This window comes from Uloborus diversus, chromosome 1 (assembly GCF_026930045.1).
Source record: "Uloborus diversus isolate 005 chromosome 1, Udiv.v.3.1, whole genome shotgun sequence".
Classification (NCBI taxonomy): Eukaryota; Metazoa; Arthropoda; class Arachnida; order Araneae; family Uloboridae; genus Uloborus; species Uloborus diversus.
Window position 1 is genome coordinate 271,562,250 of NC_072731.1, and position 18,612 is coordinate 271,580,861.

The 18,612-nt window shown below is 38.0% G+C and overlaps 1 protein-coding gene across 1 annotated transcript in view; it reads left to right on the forward strand.

The window, feature by feature from the left end:
• The window catches only part of LOC129220760 (follistatin-related protein 5-like), a 213,529-nt gene that overhangs the window by 169,575 nt on the left and 25,342 nt on the right, over positions 1-18,612 (forward strand). The window contains exons 5-9 of the mRNA XM_054855192.1: positions 1,751-1,954; positions 5,174-5,340; positions 10,148-10,265; positions 12,611-12,769; positions 16,021-16,152. Coding sequence (XP_054711167.1) covers positions 1,751-1,954; positions 5,174-5,340; positions 10,148-10,265; positions 12,611-12,769; positions 16,021-16,152 — 780 coding nt within the window. The remainder of the gene's footprint in view (positions 1-1,750; positions 1,955-5,173; positions 5,341-10,147; positions 10,266-12,610; positions 12,770-16,020; positions 16,153-18,612) is intronic.

The following is an 18,612-nucleotide window of genomic DNA, read 5'->3' on the forward strand; positions in this document are numbered from 1 at the left end:
GAGCCGGCGGTCCTGGCAATTTGGATCAGAGTTTTCATTGTTGAAAAGCTGGCATCATCAGAACGAAGTATCGAGACATTGCCAAATTGAGTATCAAATGGGTAACAGTTCAAACGTCAGAGAAAAGTCATGTGTCCACTAGGGTGGATCATAGTTTTGCGTTTCAAAGTGAGGTATATTTAAGTATTTCTTGGTCGAAGTAAAGCAGATTGAAAGCTTTTTAAACTCTCAACAAGTCTCCAAGTCCAATACCTTTATTGAAGAATGAGTTTCTCTTCTTGAGTCCTTAGTAAATAATTGCTCTTTCGTCGACCCCGTACAGCTGAATAATATTCTTCCCCTTAGGTCCCGTATTGTAGAATGAGAACTCTATCGCTAGCTATGTAACTGAACACTTGCTCCCCTTAAGGTTCCATGAAGCTGAATGAGTGCTCTCCCTTTAGGTTCCATGAAGCAGAATGAGTGCTCTCCCTTTAGGTCCCATATAGCTGAATGAGTGTTCTCCCTTTAGCTCCCATATAGTTGAATAAGTACTCTATCAGGGGGGACTCCTTGTACAACAAAATAATTGCACCTATTCAGGCTCCATATAGTTGAATGAGTGCTCTTCCTTAGGTCCCATATTATAATTATTGTTATGCTCCCCTTTAGGTCCCATATAGCTGAATGAGGGATCATCTTTATGGCTGAATGTGAGCTCTCCCTGTAACCCCATGCTCTGACTGAACACTTGTTACTTTCCATTTTTGGTCCCATGTAGCTGAATGAGTGCTCCCTCTTAAACCCCATGTTATACTTGTATACTTGCTCCCCTTTAGGCCCTATATAGCTGAGTACTCTCTCTTACTCCTTGTACAACTAAATAATTGCTCCGATTTAGGCTCTGATAAGCTGAATGAGGGCTCTCCCTTAGACCCCATCAGTGGCGTAGCGAAGAGGGGAGGGTAGGATGAAATCCCCCCCCCCTTAGGCATTGGTTTTAACATAAATGCAAATTCTAATACAGCAGTTTAAGCAAATGAAAGGGTTGTTTTGATCAAAAAAACCCTTCCAGAAGGTATTTTTGGTCGAAAAAAAACCCCTCCAGAAGGCGTTTTTGATCAAAAACCCCTTACAGAAGGTATTTTTGATCAAAAAAAAACCCTCCAGAAGGTATTCTTGATCAACCCCCCCCCCCTCCAGAAGGTATTTTTTATCAAAAAAAAACACGTTCCAGAAGGTATTTTTGATCAAAAAACCCCTCTAGAAGGTATTTTTGATCAACCCCCCTCCCTCTAGAAGATGTTTTTGATCAAAAACCCCTTCCAGAAGGTATTTTTGGTCGAAAAAAAAACCCTCCAGAAGGCGTTTTTGATCAAAAGCCCCTTACAGAAGGTATTTTTGATCAAAAAAAAACTTCCAGAAGGTATTTTTGATCGAAACCCTCCCTCCTAGAAGGTGTTTTTTGATTTATAAAAAACCCTTCCAGAAAGTATTTTTGATCAAAAGCCCCTTACAGAAGGTATTTTTGATCAAAAAAAACCTTCCAGAAGGTATTCTTGATCATTCCTCCCCCCTCCAGAAGGCATTTTTAATTTAAAAAAAAACCTTCCAGAAGTTATTTTTGATCAAAAACCCGCCTCCAGAAGCCGTCTTTGATCCAAAACCCTTCCAGAAGGTACTTTGGATCAAAAACCTCTTCCAGAGGGTATTTCTGGTTGCGCTAACGGACCCCACATCGAGTGCTAACCGAGCCCTTGCTCTCCCCCAGGGCCCGAGTACCTGGCGAGCGTGATGTTCTCGCACTACGACCGCAGCGGCAACGGGCGCCTCGAGGCCGAGGAGCTGTGGCAGGCTGCGGAGAAGGACCACCTGGCCGGTCTCTCGTCTGCCTGCATCCTCGCCGACATGCTGCTCTTCGACGACACCGACAGGGACGGGAGCCTGTCCCTCTCCGAGTTCTATCTGGCCTTCAGTGAGTGGCTTTTTTTAACCATTATTTTTTTAAGTCACTTACTATGTCATAATCTTTTTAACTGTTGCGAAAAACAATGAAATTTTTATTGGCTGCTTTAGAATTAATCTAAATATTGTAACGGATCCGGTGCGACTTCCAACTTTCTTGAAAGGACGACACAGTTCTTGATTAAGAATACACTGTTAAAAATTTTCCGTGAAATTTAAGGTAATTGTTAGAGGCATCCATGTTGCCAGTAACTATTACCGTAAAAATCAAATGTTACTGTAAAATTTTACGGTTTCCTCGGTAGGCCACAGCAACCAATTGGCGCTGGGATCGCTTATTTCTCCGGTATAAATTACCGTAGAAATCAGCCATGCGTTAAGTCCGTCATTTTACAGTAACAATTACCAGAAAATCTTCCTGAATTTTTAACAGTGTACAGGAAATTTATTTACACTGTGTACAGGGAAGATCGTCAATAACTGCTAAATGAATCATCAGCAATTAAGCAAATATCACACAAACCCTAAACTCAACGGTTAAACACGTATTTACTTCCAAATACGAAAAGAACACAGCGAAATGCCTCGCAATAAACGAAGCTAATACACTCTCAGCACAAATTCTCAATCGTAACTAACTTTTTATCACGCGGGTCGCTTTTATAAACATCGAAAGAAATCTCTCAAATATTCCACAAGATTCCAAACGCTTCTCGAAAATAGTACACCGTTATCAAATTTTATCAATGAACAAAAAAAGAAATAGGGGGTTTGTATACTTTAGCCGAATGTATAGGGGTTGTATATTCATTACGGGAAACTATTTACAGGTTACGTTACTACAATAATTACTATTTACAGAATTTGTAACAATATAAAGACCATAAGATCAACTGCAGTTTTTGATTGTTTGAATCAAGAAATCATGTACGTATTTCACTTCATACTTTTTAGCGCTCGTCAATCTTAGAGAAATAAGTGTTTAGATTAGGAAAAAAAAACATTTGTTTATATTTTCTTTCTCGCTGCTCTTTGTCTTGTTTGGAAAGGATTATCACACGGCGGAAAAAGAAAAATGCGATTCATGTCATTGGCACATTTAACCCACAAGCCGAACTTTCAAGTGTTCCTCTCTCAAAAACTGCTGTAGCGATCGGAACAAAAAGAAATCAGATGGTGTAATGTCTGTCGAGTATATTCCAGTGGTTATCGTGGAAAAGGCGCAATTTTGAAACATGAATACGCAAGAACGAACGCTGAATACGAAACCTGGAATAAAAAAAGGTCAAATTTTGTCGGTTTGCTTCACCCGTTATTGCACTACCTGATTTCCACTTGTTCGGACAGTTAAGTGACAGAAAACATGAAAGTTTGGAAAAATAAAAACCTGGGATAAAAATTATTTGAAAAAACCAAAGGACATTCATTTCCGGTCTTTGTGCTTTAATGTTGTATTCTGTAATTGGCGGATTATTATCAGGGCCCAATACAGGCTGATTTTACTACCGTTTTTCGGTACCTTCACATAAATCCTATTTTAAAAACAGTACTTTCACTAAAATCAAGAAATAAAATCAGCAGCTTCACAAAACTAACTTTGAAAATCGGCAGTCACAAAAACAATAATCAAAAATCAAAAGTTTCACAAAAATCAGCATTTTAATTTGTTTTAATGTTTGAAACAAAATTAACTCATAAAATAAAATGTTAAGCTGATTTAAATGAACAATCGCTTCAGTAACTATTATTTCGTTGTGTTTTAACTCATTTTTTGCCGTTTTTCTCCCCAAAGTGCATTTACGCAATTTTATTGCAATCTTTTAGTATCTGTTTTGGGGGCCCGTTTTTCTGACAATTTTCTGAGTTGTACACAGTACAAAGCCTTGTGAGGTTGAAATACGATGGTATTTTTTGTACCTCTTAAGTTTCTAGTCACTTCCCACCCCCCATAAAAAATGTTAGAAGTATTAGTAGATGACTTTTATACTTTTTGAACAAAAATTCAGTTTAGGTTCAATATTATTTTACAAAAATTAAAATTTTCCTTTAAAAAATCACAAAAACAACGTTCATGATATACTTTCACAAAAATAGGTAGTAGGAAAAAATTCCTGGGTTGGCCCCTGATTATACGTTTAAATGGAACTGTTAATGTTAATTAGTGCTTTTTTTTTCACGTGGGGGATTATTTACGCTTTTTTTTATTGATAATGGCTTAGTGTTTTTCTTTGTCAGTTTTTCGTTCAAAGTTTTATTTAATCGCTGTTTTATTTGAAAGTTATTAAAAAAAAAAAGAATAAGAATTCATGATGCGATCAAATAAGTTGTTTTTATACGAGGCTGCAAATATCAGGGTTGAATACAGTAAAGGAATGAGTATGTCGCCAAACTAGGTAATCGTCAGTTTTCACTAACAGTTGATTCCATAGACTAATAATAAGAGTAGACCGAGCTATGGCAACCCTTTTGCTGCTCATAAACCAAACCATGTGACTGGTGGATATCCTAGCAACAGCGGGCGTTAATCGTAGCAGACGATCAACGCCCGCGAGAAATAAAATAAATACAATTGATGGAACATGGAAGAATGATCTTTTATGGAGTCCGATTTGTAAATTTGTTATTCTAAGTTGTAAATATTTTGTTAATATAGTGAGTTTTTCGTTTAGATAGCATTGTGCATTTTCTTTAGTCAATTTCAATAACTCTCTAAGCAATAAAAGATGCAAGCGACCAAGAAGAATCAGCAAACGGTAAGATTTTTACCTACAGTTTCAATTTAAGATACCGATGAGTACATTTTTGCGTTAACGCAAAACGTGTACGCCATTTCGTTCACGCCAACGCTGACAGCTCCAAATGAAATAAAAGTTACCGAAAACTGATCAAAAACTATTACTAATGTCAAAATAATGTATAACTAAAAGAAAAACAGTTCAATCTCTGCACCTGGAAGTTTTTTTTAATGAAAACACATTGTCTTAAAATACATGTCGAGTGCCAAACTATAGATAATGCTGCCATCTAGCAACCATGCTGCCAAAGTCTTCGCCAAGCCCTTCCACTAGTCACATGATACATCTATGAACCAATTTTCTTTATCAGCAAGAATGAGAAAGCTCGGTCTACTCTTATTATTAGTCTATGGTTGATTCATTATATCGCCAACGTATTCTACAGTATGATCAGGTTGGACAGGACGTCACTGATTGGTCGGTGTCTCTTGCAGGCGTGTCCGTCGTGTCCCTGGACAAGACGCTGGAGGTGAACCACGTGACTGCCCGCGTGGGCGACAACGTGGAGATCAAGTGTGACGTCACGGGCACCCCTCCTCCCCCCATCGTGTGGCGACGGAACGACATGGACCTGGCCGCTCTCAACGAGGACGAGATCAAGGTAGGTGTACAGCAGAACCCCGTTTTACCGCACCTCGGTACACCGAGAACTCGGCTATTCCGAGTATAAGCAATCGAAATATTGACCAACTTTTTTTTGGCACAAAAAGGGTCTTCTCTCGTGCCTCCCTTGTCGAGATATAAAGTCTTAAAAGTCTGTCGAAATTTTTAGTAAAGCGCCAAATTTAAAGACTTGGCGAGGAGTTGAAAGTACCTCATGATTTAATCGTTTGCTTGTGGCGGGACGTTTATCTGCAAAGCGTGTAAGAGATCTCCCCCATCAAAAACCGAAACTCGCTAATTTTGGCGACTTTTCAAGTGTTCTATTTTTCAGTTACGAGAGCACGAGAGCAAATAATCTATGCATCCAGAAACATGTTTTTCTATGCTTTTTCAAATGCTACTAATGAAAAACTTATTCGTTAATTCACTACCGTACATTTTCCTGGTAAAGACAATATAGATTATCTCACGCATATCATATATACTCCTGCAATCTAAGCTTTGTAGGTCTACTCTGTACACTATGTACCATTTCTCTGAGTTTCTGATGCCCGATGTACTGTTGATTAGGTTGAAACTAATAATCTACACTGTTTAAATGCGACCGTATCTATATATCTATGTCCCACCAAAGGTCGCTTCTGATTGACTGCTGGGTGTCACGTGACCCTAATGATGGCTACGTTACAGTGCCTACAAGATTCATCATTCAGTGATTTCTCGCTAAATTCGACGACAAAAATAATGCCAACTTGGCGTTCTCTCTTTATGATATCACACGTCATCACTATATGATGTAAGGCCCCTATATATATACGAGCCGGCGCATCAGCTTAAGATCAGCCATTTTGGATCGGAGCGCGTGTTTGAGTGGTTGTCTTTTCTGGCGAGTTATTACATTTGGTGATTGTTCACCGTGAACAATTATTAGCGGCACGTGAATTGTTTATTAAATAAAATATTATTTTCGGCAAATTTGGCGAAATCCGAAACTCCCAAAGCAGGTCAACAATGAAAAATCCGATCCAAAATGGCTAAACTTAAGCTGATGCGTCGGCCTATCTATATGGCGGCTCTAATGTGATGTAGAGCGGCTATATAGATAGGCCGACGCATCAGCTTAAGTTTAGCCATTTTGGATCGGATTTTTCATTGTTGCGGAGCTAGGGTTACCACAGCTGAGTTTCGTGTTTCGCCAAATTTCCGTAAATAATATTTTATTTGATAAACAATTCATGTGTGTGTGTGTGTGCACCTAATAATCGCTCGCAGTGTACACTCACCAAACGCGATAACTCGCCAGTAAAGACAACCACTCAAACACGTGCTCCGATCCAAAATGGCTGAGCTTAAGCTTCGCTTGCTCGTATATATAGCTGCCTTAATGTAATGTGCTGAATTGGAGCGGTGACGATTAGAGCCGCTATATATAAAGATCGGCCGAAGTTTAGCCATTTTGGATGAGATTTTTAATTGTTGCGGAGCTAAAGTTACCAGAGCAAAATTTCGGGTTATTTCAAATTGCTCAAAAATAATATTTTATATACTAAACAATTCACGTGCCGCTAATAATTGCTTAGAGTAAAAATCCACCAAATGCGATAACTTACCAGAAAAGGCAACCATTCAAACATGCACTCCGATCCGAAATGGCTAAGCTAACGCGTCGACTCATATATATACATAGACTACTAATAAGAATAGACCGAGCTATGGCAACCCTTTTGCTGCTCATAAACCAAACCATGTGACTGGTGGATATCCTAGCAACAGCGATCGTTTGCTACGATCAACGGCCGCGAGAAATAAAATAAATAGAATTGATGGAACACGGAAGAATGATCTTTTATGGAGTCCAATTTGTAAATTTGTTACTCTAAGTTGTAAATATTTTGTTAATATAGTGAGTTTTTCGTTTAGATAGATTGCATTTTCTTTAGTCAATTTCAATAATTCTCTAAGCAATTAAAGATGCAAGCGCCCAAAAAGAATCGGCAAACGGTACGATTTTTACCTACAATTTCCATTTAAGATACCGATTAGTACATTTTTGCGTTAACGCAAAACGTTTACGCCATGACGTTCATGCCAACGCTGACGTAGCAGTTCCAAATGAAATAAAAGTGACTGAAAACTGTGATCAAAAACTAATTATTATGTTAAAATAATGCATAACTAAAAGAAAAACAGTTCAATCTCTGCACCTGGAAAAAAATTATAATGAAAACACATTACGTCTTAAAATACATGTCGAGTGCCAAACTGTAGATAATGTTGCCATCTAGCAACCATGCTGCCAACGTTTTCGCCAAGCATCCCACCAGTCACATGATGTATCCATGAACCCATTTTTTCATCAGCAAGTCTAGGAAAGCTCGGTCTACTCTTATTATTAGTCTATTGCTGTTGTCAATCTACAATAAGTAATTCGCTCATATCATGTGCGACAGTTGCAGTTTTGTAAATGTAGATTGCTTTGCTGTCGCTTAAATTTAATCTATTCATGCGCCTAATTTGTATCGGAACTCTTTCGCTTTTCCTCGTTCCAGACCAAATACATATTTAACAAGCATAAAAGATGAAGGGAAAGGGTCTAAGTTTTATGTAAGTCGTGGCAATCTCTTTCAAAAAAACTTTTATTTTTATGCTTTCGGAAATTTAAAAAACTGAATCAAAGCGCTTTTACTGAAAAGGAAACAAATTTAATTGCACCCCCCCCCCCCTTCTTGGTTCAAAACCAAAAAGAATATTTCAGATGCGCTGGCCAATAGTGAGCTTGTCGAGATAGGTCCAAACCACCAAGAGTCCTATGCAGGAAAAATAACTTTGAAGTTTAGATTTCAAAGGTGGAAGAAAATATAAGTAGAAACTACTGAAGCTAAATCTAATTGAACAAAATTGAATAAATCCAAAAATGAAATAAAAAACGGATGGGCCGATAGACTCCTCCCCCTCAAGCTTCTTCCCCTCTCGTTTTCGTCCGGTCACGTGGACGAATATCGCTTCCCATTGGCCAATCTGATATCAAATTCGTCACGTGATCGAGCCGTCAGGGAAACGAGATTCATTAAGGGCTGAACGATTATCGGCCGTCCGTCCCGTTTTTTGACGTGACGCACTGCCGACGAAAACCGAGTAGCATTCAGGTCGCCGTACATCAATCACGTGACTGAATTCACCTACCAGAGAGAAGAGCGCGCTGATTGGCGGAAACCAATGAAATGCTGTCCTACTATTAACGGCCGTCAGATATCAAGGTTCTTCTGGTCGAAACCGGTCCCGTCCAAGACGGCTTGCTGTCATGGCAACCAGCGAAGAAAATCTGTTTCGGGTGGAAAAAATCGGTGCGGACGTGACGGACGGCCGATAAGTGAACAGCCCTTTATCCGTAAGTCTCACTGACTTCATTTTAGCCTTCCTCCGAAATATTTGGATTGTTCTGACAGAAAAAAAAAAAGAAAAATTAATTTGAATTTTGTCATCTTGAATTCAAATTATGTTTTTCGCAATCACGAGTGTGTGTATGTAGTCGTGTGTGTTTGTGTGCGAGGGGGTATGTGTGTTTGTGTGTAGGGGTATGTGTATGTGTGTGTAGGCATGTGTATTTGTGTCTGTGTGCAGACATGAGTGTGTGGGTAGTTGTGTGTATGAGTGTTTGTGTGCATGGGGGGTTGGGTATGTGTATGCGTGGGTAGTTGTGTGTATGTGTGGGTAGTTGTGTGTATGTGTGTGTGTATGTTTTTGTGTGTGTAGGTGTATGTGTTTATTTGTGCATGTGCGTAGTTGTGTATGTATGCGCGTGTGTGTAGAACATGGATGAAACCTGGAGATGGCTTTCGCTGTAGGAGCAGCATCGTGAGGAGCCGGTGGACGGTGATGCTGCAGAGGGTGCTGGCGGGAAAATAAAATGATAGCACATCAAAACAGTCAAATGAAAGCAATAAGCAATCGTGATTGCTCAAAAAAAAAAAAAAAAAAAAAAAAACACGGGACGACACCCCTCCTCCCCCATCTACCATCCGGTGCATGTGATAAAATCATATAGCGTGGCTCTGACAAGCTGAGCTATGACCTTGACAGCGTTTACCTATTTTTGGAAGAGTTTAGTCAAAGTAATCATGTTAAGAATGCGGATTTAAGTCGGAAAATGTTTGCAAAACGACCAACTCAACTCAGCGCCAATGACCCCAAGAAGAGGTTAATGCTGCCAAGGTCAAGCTTCAGCTTATCAGAGTCACACCGAACCAGGGTAAGGCCCCTGTATATACGAGCCGACGCATCAGCTTAAGATCAGCCATTTTGGATCGGAGCACGAGTTTGAGTGGTTCTCTTTTCTGGCGAGTTATTACATTTGGTGATTGTTCACTGTGAACAATTATTAGCGGCACTTGAATTGTTTATAAAATAAAATATTATTTTCTGCAAGTTTGGCGAAATCCGAAACTTTGCTGTGGTAACCCAAGCAGTGCAACAATGAAAAATCCGATCCAAAATGGCTTAACTTAAGCTGATGCGTCGGCCTGTCTATATGGCGGCTCTAAACCAGGGGGCGGTCATTCCAAGCTCGTCAGCTCGCGAGATCGAGATTCTCGCTCACGTGATCGGTCGTGGCGTAGAAATGTCGCAAAGTAGCATTCTAATCCACTCGAACTTGCTTGCGGCTCGGTTCGAGTGCATTAGAAAACTACTTTGCGACATTTCTACGCCACAACCGATCACGTGAGCGAGGATCTCGATCTCGCGAGCCGACGAGCTCGGAATGACCGAACCACCGTGCGTTCTCATTGGTCCGTGTTCTCCGACAGGTGTTCGTGGACGGCTCCCTCTACCTGACGAACGTGCAGCTCATCCACGGCGGGAACTACACCTGCCACGCCCAGCACAACCGGGACGTCGTGCAGACGCACGTGCTGCACGTCCACAGTGAGTAGCGCCCTCTGGACTCGAATCGACTGGAGTTTAGTGTTCATCCGCTGGAGTTAGAGTAAAAATTTCAGCTATCAAAATACAGTAGAAGACCGTTATAACGCACACCTCGGACCAGAGCTTTTGTGTTATACAGGTTTTTGCATTAAACAGATCATTTCACAAATTTTGAAACTAATATTCAGACTATATCTATATCTTAGCACTTCAGAATGAGTTCTATCTGCAATGAGTATTAAAGCAACAATATTACACAATGAGTCATTCACAAATAAATAGGTTTCACAATCAAAATCCTGCACTTCTGCTAGCTTCATGGTTTGCATAACAGCTGCATTTTCAAGAGCCATCTGGTATTTTCTGTTTACTATGAGTACTCATTTTCTCTTAAAAGCTTTGAATTAAGATGGGAAGATGAGAAACTACTTCAAAATTTGATTTGCCTATCCACTTTTATGTTTGCAGAGCAAAACAGAGGGATTTTTTAAACTTCAAAACATATTGTTCACTTCTGAAAAGTTGTGCGGTTTATAGAGAATTGCGTTATATAGGTCGGCGTTATAACGGTCTTCTACTGTATCACCAGACAGGCAACGGCTTCGTTCAAATGTAGAAGCCATTTCAGGGGTGATTGTGTTCCGGTATTTTACCGAATTTCCGGTATTTTCATGTCCGAAAATACCGGAATTATGTTTTTTTTTTCGTTATGCTTTTATCTCAAAACCTCCGCATTTTTTTTAAATTATATAATACTCATCAAATATACCTGCAAGAGCCTTAAGATGGACAAATGTCGAGATAATTTGTATAACACCAGCTCAAAAGTAACTTTGTAATCCATTAAAAATTTAATTAAATGTGCACGCAATATTTTGACTCAGAACTATTTAAAACTATGGCAAAGGTGCACTTAAGTAATAGGGGCCAAAGATTACCCCCCCCCCCGTTCTCGCTTTGAAACTTTCAGGTATTTTTTGGTGAACTCACAATCACCCCTGGCCATTTTCAGCCGTCATGCCTAGACCTCATATAAATAATAGCCGATGATCGAGTAACCCGCGTGTTTGAATGAAAATCGCGCCACGGCATGATCATTTGATCATTTGTGTTGGTAATGTTTGACATTTAGGGAAAGGCTTTATTGTGACAAGGCTGAACTCGATCCGGCAACTTAACTGTTTTGCTGGTAGGACTGTGTCCTTCCAGAGGAATGAAGAAACGTAAAAATAGTCAACAATGAACGTTATCCACTGGAGTTTAGGGTTCATCCACTGGAGTTAGAGTTTCAATTTCAACTCTCAAAATATCACCAAACTGGCAATGGCTTCGTTCAAATGTAGAAGTAATTTTCACCCGTCATACCTTGACGGGCGATTGTCTAATCTTTACTAATAATAAAGCTGAAAGTCTCTCTGTCCGCTGGATGTCTGGATCTCTGTGACGCGCGTAGCGCCTAGACCGTTCGGCCGGTTTTCATGAAATTTGGCACAGATTTAGTTTGTAGCATGGGGGTGCGCACCTCGAAGCGATGTTTCGAAAATTCGATGTGGTTCTTTTTCTATTCCAATTTTAAGAAAAAAAATATCATAAGATGGACGAGTAAATTACGAAATGATCATAACGTGGAACCGTAACATGGGCACAAGACAGCTGGCGAGAAAATTCATTATCCATTATTTGTAACTATACAGGCGAACCAAAAGACCTTTTAATTTTTCTATTACGGGCAAAGCCGTGCGGGTACCACTAGTTTTTCTATTACGGGCAAAGCCGTGCGGGTACCACTAGTTTTAAATAAAAGTCCTTTTTCCCTCAAATTGATTTATATCATTTTTGTGTATAGGCAAAAAATTTGAGATTCAAACTTTAAATTTTTTTCATGAAACGATTATCGCTTTTTTGTTTAATCGGTGCCGAAAACGAAAATAAATAATAGTAATTTGAAAATGTATTGTTAACATCTACACCTCGGTATTATACGGATTTCGGTGAAAAAATTTTTCGCGCTCTGAATTCGCATCGCTGTATTGCCTATTGAGGACAATGTGCTATAAAAAGTCAATCAAATTCATCCGATTTTAGTTTAGTTAGTCATTCTTTCAATCTCCTAGACAATGATTCTCCGAGAAAATGCATTTTGAACTGTGTGATTAATTCTTCTTCTTTTTATTACTTTTTTATTTATTAATTTTATTTTATTTATTTATTTGTTTATTTATTTAGTATTTATTTATTTTTGATTTACTGAAACGAAAAAACAAATATGTATTCACAAAAAACTGGTAACCATAATTTTTAGTTTTTTTTTTTGGATGAAACTGAATTTCTCTCTCCCCCCGCAGCCATTCCCGAGGTGCACGTGATCCCCAAGCTGCAGTCCCGCGCCCCGGGCGAGCTGGCCGAGATGGAGTGTCACGTGATAGGGGTCCCCACGCCCTCGGTCACGTGGCTCAAGAACGACGAGGAGCTCAAGCTCATGTCCGACAAGTACACCATCGTCGGTGAGTCCGCTGCGCCTTTGTTTGTCCTTGCACGAGATGGGAGCGAAAAATGAGGTGAAAACGGACATTCACCGATTATCCGGACTCCTACTCACCGGACTGTCTGATTATCCGAACTTTGTTTTATTAATTTTTGTACCGTCGGGTGTCCACTACTCGTCTCACGCCACATTTTTCGCATGGGAAAGGTGTGAACACAAATACGGTGAACACAGCGAAGTACCAATTATCTGATCTCCGATTATCCGGACTGTATAGTTATTTGAACTCTGTTTTATTAACTTTTATACCGTCCTGAGTCCACAGCTCCCTTCGTGGCACATTTTCCGAGGATGAGAAGCGTGAATGATGCAGTGCCAGCAATCTTATCTCTGATCATCCGGACGTTCTGATTATCCGAACTGTTTTTATTAACTTTCATACCATCGTGAGTCCACTACTCTTTTCAAGCCACATTTTCCGAATGTGAGAAGTGCACATGCAGTAAAAACTATGCAGTAAAAACAGTGTAGTGCTAATTATTTTACATCCGATTATCTGAACTCTCTGATTATCCGGACGTTCTGATTATCCGAACTGTTTTATTAACTTTCATACCATCGTGAGTCCACTACTCTTTTCAAGCCATTTTCCGCATGTGAGAAGTGTGAACTATGCAGTAAAAACAGTGTAGTGCCAATTATTTTACATCCGATTATCCAAACTCTCCGATTATCCGGACTCTTATTTTTGCATTGCCAGTGAGTCCATTGCTCTCATCATGCCACGTTGCTAGCACATATACAAGCGTGAACAAAAATACGATGAACAAAAAGTTTCAACTGTCCGATTGATCGTGATGTCCAATTATTCTAATCATTTTAATTTCTTTCGGCAATTTTATTTCATTTAGAAAGTGTAATAGTTTCAACTATAGCTAAACCTTAATTTTACATTTTGAGAAATTTGTATTTCAACTATTACTTCACCAAAACATTTTCATAATATGATGTAACAGAAATTTTATTGCAAATGTGTATGATCGATCGTGGCTAGATTACGGTTGCTGTTATTGAAATTTAAAAAGACAATGATTTAAAAAGTGGAAAAACGTTCGAAATAAAGTAAATAGGTTGGGGGATGCCGATCCCCTGTGACTCCACGACTACACTATTCGCTTGCAGTTTGAAGTAAATGTTATTTGGCCATTTGTCATGCTTTAAATGTTTCATAAAATGCGGACCAAAAATTCAACTACGCAGCTATTAGAATGTTATTTGGCCATTTGTTTTTCTAAAAAAAACAAATAGTCACGCACTATAAGGGTTAAGTTTTTGAGTGCCATGTAAAAAGAAAAATGACATAACAATTCAAGATGGGATCTCGGACATCGTGGCTATTGTACAAATGAGGTAAGGACGAAAAGTTCAAAGAAGAAAGAACTCAAGTTGGAAAAAACCTAACCTAGCGGCATTGTGAAGGCTATGAAGATACTAATTACAACATTACGACGCTGCCAGGTTTGGTTTGCCCCAACTTGAGTTGAGGTACGCACATGTTTCTTTCCTTTAAGGGGTTAGAGTACCTCAAAAATGACCAAACGATCAAAAAAAAAATTTTTATTGCTTATTTCGAAACTAAACACTATTCCAAACACAGGGGAAAAGTTTCATTGCTTTAGTTCAAATATTCAAAAAGTCATGAATGGTTTTATTTCATGCTCGCTATGCGTTCTTATGCAAAAAGAAAACTTTAAATTGATTTTGCTCGATGATCTTTTTTGTGTGTGTGTGTGTGTTTTTGTGTCATGAGAATCCCTAAGGATTTTTTTTTTCGGTTAAAGATACAGCTTTAAAGTAATACTTTTTACGATTAAGATAATATATTTAACAAAACTATGCATTGGATAAGCATTTTATAAATTACTGAAATGTTTAGAGCATGTTATACCTTTAAAAACCAAATTTTTTTGAAAACAAAATACCATTTTTTCCGTAATTGATCTCAGAAAATCTTCTAGTAAGCACAAAAGCAAATGAATGCACAGATTTTTAGAGATGATGATTGTGATCGTTTAGCAAAAAGATTTTTTTTATATTAGTTAAAAAAAACAAAAAAGCCTTAGGGATTTTAAAAAATTGAAATTTTTCTAAATGCTTTGAATTTTTACGAAAAGTAAGCAATATTTTAAAAATTTAAAAAAAAAATTGTTGATTACAAAGTAAGTAAGCATGTTATAGTTTCAACAAAAAATAGAATTTACTTAAATGAAAAAAAAAAAAAAAAATACTTGAAAGGTTCCATTTCCGCCTACAAACCGTATTAACCTTTCTATGTAATCGATTGGTCAGACAGTAGTTGCATTTTATTTGCAGACCAGAAAGTTTTCAGACGAAAGGCGGTAGCGCCACGAAATTATGTGTCGTGAAAAACAGCTTTATACTTTCTTTCCAATTAAAAAAAAAGAAACCTCAAATACCTCCCTTAAGGGACACCTCTCTTTAAGGGACATTTTTCCTCATCCCAGTCCCTTTGAATAGGGACTTCCATGTACTTGCCTCTAATTACGGGACACTTTATTTAAGGGACAGTCACATAGAAAAAAAATATGCGTTAGAAAGAATTCACTGGAATTCAACTCGCTCATTCAATTTCGCTTTTTCTGTAAAAATTAATTGAGGAGAGTTCAACGTAAAGAAACAAGCATATATTGTGAAAGTCTTGCTTATTCATATTTACATGCATGATTTGACTACTCAGATAATTTATTCAAATGGGCTCAGGGGCAAAGACGAGGGCACAGAAACCAGCTAGCTTTTTATGTAAAAATTGAAATATGAGCACCAATTGTTATTCACATTGTCTTGCATTGTAAATTACATGATCCAAATCCATGCAATGAATTACTTCAAAATAATTGCTTTATGTTGTAAAACTTTATGTTGTGACAAATTTTACACTTAATTAAAATAACAAAAAACTTAAAATTTAAATTAAGTATGAATTCCATATAGTATATACGAAAAATGTTTAGTCTTTAATCTTAATAGTTAATAGTTTAAAGTTTGCAAAAATAATATACTGAGTTTGACACTGCATACATTGATTCAAATACCTCCGAACAGGGGACACCTCTACTTAAGGGACAAAATTTCCGGTCCCATTAGTGTCCCTTATTGAGAGGTTCTACTGTAGTTCCTTTTTTAATTGATTCATGGAATGCTGACCCACCCTGTATTTTTAGCAGAAATTAATGTTCCATTTTTTTTCAGGCAATGGCACCGCCCTACTGGTGGGAAAGATTACGTACAGCGACACGGGTGCCTACATGTGTGTGGCGAGCAATTTGGCGGGAACCACCAGGGATATCACCTCCCTCATCGTGCAGGACCAGCCCACGCCCAGTGAGTGCACCCCTTTATCGTTTGCGATGCTCGAGTAAAGTCATGCGCGGCAAAAAAAAAAAAAAAAAACGAGCTGATGTGTGCATCACATGACTTCCTTTTACTCCAACTTAATGTCACTTCCCCATTATTGGCAGTTTTAATGTGATTCAATAGTTTACTCTCTAAATATCACCAACAGTGGCCAAATTGAAACCAGATTTAAAAAAAAAAAATCGCCAAATTTGTCGGCAACTTGGCGACAAAACTTGGCGACGAAAAGACTGGCGATATATCGCCAAGTGTCCGCCAAATTATAACACCAATTGAATTTACATCGAAATGAACAATGATTCCCCCTCCCCCAAAAGGGGAAAAGGGGACGCCAAATTTCTCGCCAAGTTGGCAACAAAACTTTGCGACCATGAAACTGGCGATATATCGCCAAGTGTCCGCCTACTACTACACTAGGAATCTGAAAGTACCAAATTTCAACTTTCTAGCACATTCCGTTCTTGATTTATGCGACATACATACACACATACATACGTACATACAGACGTCACGAGAAAACGCGTTGTAATTAACTCGGGAATCGTCAAAATGGATAATTCGGGTGTCTGTACGTTCCTAGGCACATATCCACGTGGTTGAAAAAAAAAACTCAACATTCATTCGGGGGTGAGCAAAATGGAAATGAAGGCCAATTTTTGAGTGAAAGTGTTTTCGCGAATACAATACTTCCTTTTTTGCAAAAGGAAGTAAAAAGAAAGAAACACTTGTTAAAAAAGTGGGCCTTTTCCGGGAAAACTTCAATTCCACCATGCTCAACGAAAACGGTAAAATCTTTGCCTTGTAAAAACAGTTTTAATTAAAATAACTTTACGGGGGTCCGGGCCACATTTTGAAATTTTTTTTATTATATACTTTAGAGTTTTGAAATTTTTTGCACTGATTCACCATTCCACCTCCATTTAATAAGAAAAATCATAACATAAATATAGAAAAAAAAAATTTTTATTTAAATTTAATCAGTTTTTTTTTTAATGGGGTTGCTTTAAATTGCTATAACTCAAAATGTTCTTGATCAATTTGCAATTTTTTAAAAATAATTACGCACAAATATCTAAGCTTTAGTTTTTATTCGGCGATTCAAAAAATATTGATTCAATAAAAAATAAAAAAATATTTGAAGAAAAATTTCGAAAAATTCGAACATACTTTTTTTTTTAAATCATAATTTTTGCAGTAAAAGTTTTTTTTCAAATTCGCAGAATAAAAATTAAAGTAAACTATTTGAAAAAGATATGCACCAAGTTTTATTACTTTATCGGTTCCTGACTTATAAGAGTTTGAATGCAAAAAATCGGGAAAAATTGCATCATGGAGAAAAACGCGTTAAAAGTTTTAAAGTTAAGTGCTCATTAGTTAGGTGCATGCAACAAAAATAATTATATCTTTCGTTCTATTTAAGATAGAAACAAGATTCAAACGTCCTTTTAAGCAGAAAAAAACGGAGTAATTTTTCAAATGATAAAAAAAAAAATGCAAAATTTGAAGATTTTTGTGTTTCGGACCCAAGATACGAAACATGTCAGCGAGTGCGCTGATTTTTCATTCAAAAAGTGCCGAATGAAAAACATAAATATTGTACAAAAAACCGCTTGAATTTACGACTTTATCCCAAACAAACATAGATGTTAAAAATCAGCGATTACAATATTATTTTCGTGAAGCCCCTTTGTACCTAAAGATGCCCCCCCCCCTCCCCCCCCCGCTTATCTTCCCGACATAGTATAAAATGAAGTTTCCAAAAAGAACGAACTCCACGGGAAGTCACCGTGACTTTCCAAAAATTTCCTCATTCGGCAAATTTTGTCTGACTATTCGGTAAATTTTGGAGTTCTATTCGGAAAAATTTGGAGTTCCATTTTGGCAAAATTTGCAGTTCCATTTGGCAAAATTTGGAGTTCCATCCGGCAAAATGGGAAGATTTCGATAATTGGGAATCTGGCGATCTTTCTTCATTGGCGTCAATTTTTGCCTCCATTGCCTGCGCGAGAGGTATTTTTCGTTGCAAATCTAAACAAAGAGATCGGAAACATCTATTCTCATAGGGTTACTATAAATCAGCAGGGTTACCAAAATAAAATTATTTACGCCAAAAATGAGACGACCACGCCAGATTCCCAATTATCGAAATATCCCCTATAATACTAAAATTTAAACTCGAGGACTGTCGCTGTAAGAGACAAAATATAACGACTTACGTTGAAATGATGGACGACTTGCCGTGCTGAACATTCAAAGGATCTTCACTCTCTTAGCAGAGTGACTTTCGAACCAGTTTTTAAACAAAATTTCACTCGAACTTATAAAAGGAACTTTAAAAATCACGAACATAAGCTGACATTAACGCTACACATCACGATACGTGCTTTGCTTACAAAAACAATACCAGTTCGAACATATTCATTTAAA